The sequence below is a fragment of the Nicotiana tomentosiformis genome, chromosome 11 (genome assembly GCF_000390325.3).
Source record: "Nicotiana tomentosiformis chromosome 11, ASM39032v3, whole genome shotgun sequence".
NCBI classification, from domain to species: Eukaryota; Viridiplantae; Streptophyta; class Magnoliopsida; order Solanales; family Solanaceae; genus Nicotiana; species Nicotiana tomentosiformis.
This window is the reverse complement of record NC_090822.1, coordinates 10,398,938-10,409,994: the sequence shown is the minus strand read 5'-3', so window position 1 is coordinate 10,409,994 and position 11,057 is coordinate 10,398,938. Positions and strand designations below refer to the sequence as shown.

The window sequence follows — 11,057 nt, the reverse complement described above, 5'->3', positions numbered from 1 at the left end:
TGTTTTACATGTTAGTAGGAAATTGTATAAGGAGCCTAATACTCTCTATTGCGGAAATATTTAGTAACCAAGCTTGGTGTTTTACAAAGAAATCTTATCTTCAGAGTTCCAAAATTAAAGAGAGAAAATAATCACTTAATCTTATGATTAAATGATTGATAAGTATTTCATATTAATTTATTTAATGCAAATATCGAGTGAAAATAAATTCTTTTCCCTCTTATGGACTAAAAACTTCTTTCTCGTAACATTATTTCAAACGTCATAAACACTATTCATCCACTTAGTAAGTTGTCTATCATTAATTTCACTTACATGAAATTACTTCTTTCCTCCGTTTCTAATATATTTTCGTTTCTTTTCATTTTCGTACTTGATCATAGACTTAAAGAATAAAAAAAAAAGAACATAAATAAGTGTGTTAAGTTAAGAATTAAGTTTTCATTTGAAAGTGAACAAGTGATCGGATTAACTCTTCTCTATACGATCCCTTTAAGAATTCCACAAATGGCATGGGACAAATTTGTCTCGTACTTTTTTGTCTTAGATTTTTACTATTACTTGTTATTTCTTTTACTTCAAATTTCATATTATCTTGATGTTGGTATTGCTTTTCTTTCCATATGACTTCTTCTCTTTTCTTTTAACCACGGTTGTTTTTCTTTAGCCAAGAGTTTATCGATATATATATATATATATATATATATATATATATATATATATATATATAGTCAACACATATATAGTCAAATTCAACTTGTTATTTAGTCAACACATATTATAACTTAATCATTTCAGTCTTTGGCTTATTTACTCACTCTATTAGTTTCCAATACCTAATAATTTGGGAATTATGATTGACATGATTGAGTCATTTTATTTCTATTGGGTAGTTGGTGATAAACAACACAAAATTCCACTGCTTAAGAAATTTTTGGAACATAACCATTTTTCTTATACTTTTCTTTTGTCCTTTTTCTTTTAATTTCTCAACTAGGGGGATTGGTTGGACAGAATTATTAAGTTACGCAAAGTTTTTCTTTTTGTTTTTGTCCCTTTTCCCCCCTCCCTTTAGTGGTATAATTTCTGGATTACCTGCACATATATAAATAATTTCAAAAATTATTATACAATTTGAGTGACATTAGGGTAGGTTCATGTAGTTTGAATTTGAGGGTCAAAACATAATTTCAACAGATAATATCAAAAGATTAAACTAAAAAATGAGAACGGAAAAGAGAAAGACTTATAATCTAGTGATAACGATAGAATTCTTCTACAAAATAGGTGTAGGTTTAATCCTCATCACCTATTTCCTCCCTCCTCTTTCCAATTTCTAAACGTATAAGAATTTCTTTTTAAAACAGAACTTTTAATTCAAAAGGGGAAGAAAAAGGCATAAAAACACACCCGAACTATAGCGAAATTATTAGTTGCAAACCTTTTTTTTGCGGGAGTCCTATAACCCCCTAAACAAATTAAAGAAAGTAAGTATGGGTATTATGTATTAATCAACCTGTATTGGTTTTGTTATAATTTACTAAACCAAAAAGCTCCGAACCCCATTAGAAAAAATTTGCTTTTAACCAAAAGCAGAGTTGATTTGCCACATAAAATTAGATGAAAAAACAATAGGATGAAAAATAATGTTTAAAAAAAATAGAAAAGGTTTCTTTCTTGTTGTGATTTAACTAATATAAAGGCGATAAAGAATTTCAAATAAGAAGAAGATTAATTAGTTCAATGTTGGAAAGGATTGAGCTTCGGCCCATTTTATATGGAAATAATACTAATGTTCCTAAGTTCCTAACCTAACAATTTAGATATTTGGTTGCACGTTCGCATAGAGGATTTGGTAATAGTTTCCAAAATTAGTATAATTACATGCTAAACACAACTATTTTTCATAAAATAAAAGGCACTCCATACTATTTTAAGAAATTCTGATAATTTCATAAATATATTTTCCTAATAATAAAACATTATTTTGTCAATACTTAAAGAAATTTCAAGTTCGTGTTTCTCTAAGTCAACTAGGTCGGGATAGCACGTCAATTTGGTGGTAGGTAATATAAAGCCAAAAAACAATAATAAAACAAAGAGCACATTTCAAATTTTCAATTTTCTAGAAGCTGCCTTATAAATAAAAAGTCTCTAAACATAATAAAAATTTTGGTTTTTCGCAATAAAGAGAATTAGTACCTTGAAAAATGAGACAAACTATGCTACAAGAAATTAAAATATATTGATATTTTGTAAGTTTATTGCATTATCAATGTAAATAAATTAAATACGGGATTCTAAAGTATCTATATAAACTATTTGTGAAAACTTATTGTAGCATTACAAAATAACAAGTAAATTTTATGACATAATTAACTATGTTACCACTCTTTTTGGTATAACATTCACCACAAAGTTATCGATCGTTTCTAAGATAAAACTTGTAATTTAAAAAATACATTTTAACCCCACCGCTAGCCGGATAGAGTTATTGCTGGCGGTGAAGGATGGTCAGTTGAATACTCTTAGCCGGAAAATCATATAAAAATATTTAGTTGAATACTTTATTATTTTGTTGTTGTTACTATTTTTTGTTACTGCTTCCTTTTCATTATTGTATTCTTTTCAATAATGTCGTGACTATATTTTTACTGAGCCGAGAGTCTGTCGAAAATAACATCCCTACCTTTATAAGGTAGAGGTAAAGTCTGCGTATACACTATTCTTCCCAGATTTCATTTATGAGATTATATTGTGTTTATTTTTGTTGTTGTTGTTGTTGTAAGGTTGATTCACAAAGTAATGCAAAAGCTCATGAACAAAGAAACATGTTGTTGACTCTTAAAATTTCTATGATCTCAAACAAAACGTAATGGACTGAACCCCAAACCCCACCAAAAGAGAATGTGTATTTATAATTTATGAAAATCTCATAATAAAGTCTTTGGCTAACTCAGCAAATATGACTTATTTGGACCATTACTATCATGTTTTAGGTTGTGACAATTCAGAGTAGACGCGGTTTTGACCATTGTTTTGCTATCTTTATCCAAAGAAAAATATACTTTGAAATTCTATATTTCAACATCAAAGAAAGAAAAAAGAAGAAGTTGTCAAATATTACAATAATTTTAAAGTAAAAATGTCTTAATCCACGACTTAAAGTGTTGTGTTTGGGCTAAGTATTTTATTGGTGTTTATTGGTGTTATGTTACTGGGCGGAAAGGGAAAGCAATGACGAACCACAAATATAATTATATTGCACAAATATAATTACAACAATGTTTAATTTTATTCCACTTGGATTAATAAATTTCAATAAAACCAAAAAGTTAAAAATGTTGACTTAAACACAAATACCAACTTTTGTCTTAATTGATTGAGATTAAGTAGTTCACTTAAATATTGGGTCCATGCTTTAACCTTTCTTGTAAAGTCAAGAAAAACAGCCGATAGTTAGCTAGTTAGCAATTAATTCCAAAAGAAGTGGAAACAGAGGGCTCTTTCCCGAATTAATAACTTAATCAATCGTTTTCGCTTGTGTGATAATTGAATTTTATAACATAGTTTGTCCAAGCTTCTCCGAGCCAAAAACGCATTTTTTTTTTCAAAAGAAGTGCTTTTTTTTTTAAAAAAAAAGTTGAGTTATTTTGCCAAGCTTTTCAAAATAATAAAAAAAATGCATTTACGTAGAAGCAGAAGCATTTTTCGAGGAGCAGCAATAAGTAACTTCACCCTAAAAGTATTTTTTTGAAAAGTATTTTTGAGAAAAATACACTTATAGCTTGTTTGGCCATGCTTCTCCAAAGCCAAAAATATTTTTTTGTTTTTCAAAGTTGAAGTGTTTCGCCAAGCTTTTAGAAGGAAAAAAAAATACTTTTCAATAGGAGCAGAAGCAATTTTGGAGAATGCAAAAAAAAAAAGTAGTTTCCCTCCAAAATCACTTTTTTGAAAGTATTTTTGAAAAAAATATACTTAGAGGCAGTTTTTAAAAACTTGGCCAAATACTAATTGCTACTCGGAGGTGATTTTCAAATTAACTAGTCAACCACAAACTACTTCTTACAAGTACTTTTGAGAAAAAATATTTCTCAAAATAAGTTAATTTTTGTAGCTTGACCAAACAGACTATTAGCACTTTTCAAAAGCTTGGCCAAACACTAATTGCTGTCAAAAGTACTTATAAAATTAATTAGTCAAACACAAGTTACTTCTTAACAAAATTACTTTTTTGAAAAGCACTTCTCAAAATAAACAAATTTTAAAAGCTTAGCCAAACATGATATTAGTCTTTGTACCCCATGGGGATAAGGTATTAAGGAATGTATTAGTACAAAATAAAACTATTATGTGTTTGGTATGATTAAGATATTTGGTTGGTGAATGAAAAATAGCTCTCAAAAAAACAACATATACAGTAGTAAGGATTAATACTAATATTAATATGAAATTAAAAGTTAAATTGTAAAGAAAATAGCTTACACACATAAAGTTAAAGAACAAGTATGCAATCCAAACATTAAAACAAACTGGGCAAATAAGGCACACTGCGCTGCATTTAGCAATTGCCAATTGCAGGAACTAGTAAAAACTAATGTATTCTGAATATACAATAATGTCACAACTATAATAATGGATGCCCTTCCAAAATCATAATTGAATTCAGTCTCATTATCTACCTTCAAACTCAATTATCGTTCACCATAAATCACAAATGTTACGACAATCAAAAGAACACGAATATGTTAAAGAAACAATCTTGGAGCAAAAAATTAAGCAGAAGCATATAGTTTAAGACGCATTAAACCAAAAACTGCATATAAATATGCAGTTGTTAAAACTATTTTTCCTCTCTTTTCTTTACCATGTTTATCGTAAGCAACTAAAGAGGATCTAACAGTCAGGGTTTTGAACTGAGTTTACTGTTTAAAGTAGGAAAAACACAGGGTAACAACAACAACAACAACAACCAAAAAAAAAAAAAAAAAAAAAAACCAAGTGTAATCTTAAAAGTGGAGTTTGGGAAGAGTAGAGCGTACGCAGACCTTACTCCTACCTCTACTTGTGAGGGTAGAGAGGTTGTTTCCAATAGACCTTCAGCTCAAGAAAAGTGAAAAAGAAGCAATAGCAATAACAACAAGCAATAAGCAATAAGCAATAAAATGATAGTAGATCAACCAAAGCGAAAGAAATAAGACTAGGAATAAGAATGAGAAACCGAAACACCAGGTAGAGATTGATGATGTTGTCATGTTAAGTGTGGGAAGTCGATAGAGTACTGAGTAAATCATCTTCATTTGTTACAACTATGGTTAATAACTCCAGAAAAATGGGAGAGAAAAGACATGATTGGTTCTCCTACTTTATTAAAATAACCAGTGGGATGATAGTGTGGTTACTAAATTGAACTATAGTAAACACTTATTCATAATATATACTATAGAGGTGTTGAACCAGTTGGACACCTTAAAATGGAGACAGTACTCCTCTCTTGAATACTGTACTTGATTTTGATTAAAACCCAAGCCAACCATACATTTTGGTTCTCTCTGTATTCCTTCTTGTATTACATCTAAATTTAGAGTTGTAAAAGCATGCAACAATTCTTTGTCAAGCTAAAATCATCTGAGTACATAGGGGTAGTCACTTAGTATTTCAAGATTCTTTAGCTCTCTTAGGTTTTTAAGCTACAAGCTAAAATCCCCTAAAATTTGATGTATTCTTTGGTTATTCACTCTTTTTATTGCTGGAACCTACCTCTCTCTCATCGGGGTTCTATTCTCAGATCCCTGAATTTCGGCGACTGCTTTAGCTGGTTCTTTCAACAATTCTAATGCTTACTGAAGTAAATTTCACTCCTAATTTCATAAAACTATCTGAGCTACAGAGAGAACAACAATAAAAAACCCAGTGTAATTCCACGAGTGGGGTCCGGAGAGGGTAGTGTGCACGCAAACCTTACCCCTACCTTAAAAAGACAGAGAGGCTATTTCCGATAGACCCTCGACACAAGGAAAGATGCAAAGAGAAGCAGTAGCAACAAATCATAACATCAGCAAAACAACAAGTCAAAACAAAGCGGAAGAAACAACATGCAGTAATAGAAACTCACGAAAAATAGGAAAGTACAAGACTAACCCTAGTAGTACTTGTTTAGATAGGGAAACACACGATTACCTGCTAACTTTCTATCCTAATTCTCGACCTTCACACCTTCCTATCAAGGGTCATGCCCTCGGTAAGTTCTGAACTACACAGAGAAACAATAACAAAATGCACAGTTCATAAATAAACAGTAAAGTAAGGAAACTAAAGAACAGAACTAACTGAGTTTGGTTTAATGGCTTTTATCTTTAATGCATGAGCATCTGAAATTCCTCTAGAACTAGCTAGGCATACCAAATCCTTCTAGCAGTTTCTGGTCCTCAAAGTAAAATTTTAAAATCTGTTGAAGTGCAGCATCTGCTTCAACAAACCACATAGCCATAATGTAACTCTCTTAAAAGTACATAAATTCCCTTCATATGCTCCACAGAGGGTTACTGATCTATTATCTATTTTCGTCTTCTTGTGCCGAGGATCTATCAGAAACAACCTCTCTATCCCCGGGTAGGGGTAAGGTCTGCATACACACTACCCACTTGTGAGATTTTACTAGGTTGTTGTTGTATGCTCCGCAGAGGATAGTATTGTCCTTTTGTTCACTATGGAGGTATGGCAACACTAACATAAAAGACTATTACAAGTGAAGAAATACAATGGCTCTTGACCATTAGAAGACTATCATCTTATATATCCACCTTAAAACATCCACCAATTATAACTTTCACTACTACAATATCATATACCAAAGCAAACAAAAGAAGCTGTTCTGATAGTTGCAATAAATAGTGTAAAAATAAATGGGAACGAGATGGAGCAATGACCAAAAGGAATTTAGTCAGTGTGAGATGACTTAAAATCGTAAACTCAAGGAAGAGTTCTTCGCTGTCTTGGGAGAAGTTGCTGTAGTAATGGATTGTAGAATTAAGAACACAGTGGCTCACTAAAGGTATTACAAGATAGATGAGAGAAGAGTTTTTCCACAGAAAAGAATGTTTAGCAGAGCTTAATTCACATTAAACGCTCCAAATAGAATCTAAATCTAAACAGATTTGAGATAGGACTTAATGAATATGAGATTTGACAAATAACCCAAACATGTTTAACACCCATGGAGAATATTACTTCTGCCATCCAACTTACAACTTCAAATTATGTTCTTGAGACAGTCAATCCACTCTGTTTAGTTTTCTCACAATCAAAAATCAGTCAACACCGAGCAAAGAGATTAGTATAGTTAGACAAACTCGACAGGCTACCTGTAGTGATTTTAAATACACCCCTGTCCAAGGTGCGAACTAGAATGAAATCACAACAACAACAACAACAACAACAACAACGACCCAGTGTATTCCCACAAGTGGGGTATGGGGAGGGTGAGATGTACACAACCTTACCCTACCCTGGACGGGCAGAGAGGCTGTTTCTGATAGACCCTCAGCTAATAGAATGAAATCACAAAACATAGAAAAGTTCAGCCCATGAAGATCTCAATCCCAAACACTAACCTATTGAAAGACCATGCTGGCTTTCCAGCATAAGGATGCAGGAAGGTCCAAAACTTATTTAACGCTATGAACCACAAGGAAAATTTAGCTAGCAGCCAGTAACATGCCAAGACCATTTAACAAAGGACTAGATACATCAATTTTTCCCGGCCTTCATTTTTATAAGTATTTTCTGCAATATTTCATAAAGGGAAAACCGATATTAACAGAACTCATTCCTATATTTTTTTAGGATATAAACACTAGAAAAGACAGATCTTCGTGATCATCTCAAGGTCATAGCACTCCTTGAAAGGGGTTGTAGTGGAAAACAAGAGTGGTTAATGTCAGAGGCGTGAAAGTGTAAGCTCAACGGCTTCCACTTTCTGTCCCACTACATTCGAGGGGTAATACACAATCACATTCAGCTCATAGAACGTTTACAGGAGTTTCACAAGTTTAAGATACACTATATGAAGCAAAAAGAACATACAAAAGCAACAGACAGAAGTTCAAAGACGCAGAAAAGGAGCTCTTGTTTCAAAGAAGATGAGCAGAAATGTTAACCTAAAAACACAGAGCATCCGAATTTAACCACAAGGAAAGGACATAATATTGCAACTACACACATGAGAAGCAGAAAAATACTTCACATGAACTAATCTATCTTGGTAGAACGCCTGCTCTGCAAGCAAAACACGGCATCAAACTATGTCAACTTTCACATTTGCGAGTTAAAATACATTCTCCGCATCTTCTTAACTTGAGTTCAAACTAGCAACCAATATGAAAAGAAGCAGGCTCCTCAAATGGCCGATCTCTAGGGATTCGGCACACATCTAATACTCTTGCTCTTGCTTGGAAGTTTATCAACGTTCAAAACAAGAATCATCCAACAAATTTAACATGATAAATGATTAAATCATTCACTTGTCACTTCCTTAGGGGCCAAGCATTACACCCCTGCGAGAATAGTTCAAGCCAAGCCAATGAGGCGAAATTACTTCGAACCTTTCCGGAACAATCTTTAGTCCCTCCTCGAAAGAACTGAAGAGAGACAAATAAAATCCAATAAAGTACGAAGTTTCACTAATGAAGACTTGCTACCAATTATTCACATGAAAACTTAATGGGTAAAAGCAACAGCGATAAGATGGCAGCCATACAAATGCAAGTATGTGATTGCTTTTGTACACAACATATACACAGTTCATTTCCTCCTCGCCTACCAATTTTACTTATTACAAGTTACAACTACTCATGGGGCAATTGAAAGTTCCCCATCGCAGTACAACCACAAAATTTACCAGAGACCGACATCATGAAACCACTTGCCTATATATCCAAGATAGCCACAAATTTGTTATCAACAGGAACGAGGGGGTTTGAAAGTATAAGGCTGTGGAAGAGACAACGGACCTCTCCTTGACTCATTATCATCCAAAAGCCTCTGAACTTTCTTCTTAGCGCAGTACTGCCTATCAAAATGCTTCACCTATCATAAGAAAAACATATCAATTAATAAACCGAAAATAGCAGGGTATTCCCAGAAAGTTAACATGCTTCTCAGTTTGGTAGACTGAAAAGCTATTTAAAAAATGAAAGAAACTGAGTTCTTTATTATTTTCCTTTCAACCAATTACAAACTCTTTCCTTCCTTTATTTCACTGCAATTTTATGAAGATATAAGTATTGCCTATCAGCTTTCTCAATATTCAAATGAAATTCTCCAGAAAACTAAAACCCACCAATTCAATCAATCACTCCGTTACGCCTCAATCCCAAAGTAGTTGGGTTAGTATTTGGTTTGACAGAATTCATTTTTCTTGGAAAATATTTCCCGAGGTTTGGTTGGGAATGAAAAGAATACATGCTAAAGATTATCAATAACATTAGCAAATTGGAGAATGTTTTGATGAAATTATCAAATTCTAAAGATTAATAATAACGTAAAACTGAAGATTATGTATGGAAAATGACTTATGCCCATACGTATGGGAAGTATCGGAAAATGTTTTTCCTTGGGATATAACTTCTAGAAAATAACTTCCTCATGAGAAAGATTTTCCTGGAAAATGAATTCTTTACAACCAAACACACCCTATGTGAATCAATTGTATCCATCTATTTCATTCAAAAACACAATCAATTATATCTATCTCAATATTCTTAAACCTTACAGAGATTAAAAGGAAAAAACTCACCCAAGTGGGTCGGCATTGCTTCACATAATCCTGCCTAGTTTTCTTGCAATCAGTTGGGTATAACAGCCCTACAGTCCCGATTTCAGTGGGCTTCTTGTTCGATTCTTTCTCCAGGCATGAATAAAATGCATCTCTCGCCTTCAATACCACAAATTCATTTCCCCCTTATTAGCTTTATCAATGTTGATCACAATTCATACGAACATTAAAGTAAAACACAAAATCACTACAATTGTCCAACCGAACACTGTGATTTCAGCTCGTAATCACACACAGACACACACACACACATTAGTTCTTTAAAATGTGAATATAATCTATGCATTTTATCAATATTGATCACAATTCCTACGAACATTGAAATAAAAAAATAATACTACAGCTGGTACAACCGAACACAGTGCTTTCAGCCCGTAATCACACACACACACACACACACACACACACACATAATTTTTTTAAGATGAGTATATAATTTAACACATTTTAAAAAGGGTTTATTATATACAGTGGTGATCAGTATTATTTTATATAGCAGGTTAGTTACTACATTTACAATCTTACAACTTAGGAGTAATGTTTATCAAAGGATTTCCCTATAATCACCTTACAACTAACTAACTAACATGATAGTGTAAAAAATTGTTTCGCATAAAACTTAAAACTATTTAAATAGAGAAAACAAGTGTACCTTGTAGCAAGAGATTCGAGCTTTGGTGAGAACATCAGTGTGTATTTTGTCTGTGAGTTGTGATGTATACGCTTCCAACGCCATTGTTAAACTGCAATTTGGAAAATGGGGAAGAATTGTTTTTTAGATGTTAAGAGTACAGTATATATTTCTTGTAGAACAAGCTAGAATGTTGATACAGGCCCTAATAACTGGGATGGGCCATTACGAGCGTAGTTGGGCTAATTATAGTTGGGCCGTTTGGGTTGAAGCAGTTGGCCCAAACAAAATATCATGCGCCTTTTTTATGGGATTTTTACCGAGCTATACACTATATGAAACCTTTTTACCCTCCCTGCTCAAGTTTCAACTTAATTACACGGGCATATACAATTTACCAATTATATATATTTTAAAAATTAATTGAGATATCAATTAATCCCGTTTTTCACGCTATACTATATCTAACGTTACTATCCCACTCTCCCAACGTTTCTTAACCCACACCCCCCACGCTTCTGAACATCTCTCCCTCCATTTACGGTTTACTTCCATAATATTTCAAAAGCTTTTCCATTTTCTCTCTCAAAA

The 11,057-nt window shown here is 32.8% G+C and overlaps 1 protein-coding gene across 1 annotated transcript; it reads right to left on the bottom strand.

Annotated features, from left to right (window-relative positions):
- Positions 1-8,659: 8,659 nt before the first annotated feature.
- LOC104092229 (uncharacterized) lies at positions 8,660-10,643 on the bottom strand. The gene is made up of 3 exons (XM_009597762.4): positions 10,488-10,643; positions 9,797-9,934; positions 8,660-9,087 (listed from the first exon to the last, which is right to left on the bottom strand). Exons 1-3 carry the CDS (start codon positions 10,569-10,571, stop codon positions 8,959-8,961), a joined length of 351 nt encoding a protein of 116 aa, XP_009596057.1. The 5' UTR covers positions 10,572-10,643; the 3' UTR covers positions 8,660-8,958.
- Between the last annotated feature and the right edge of the window lie 414 nt (positions 10,644-11,057).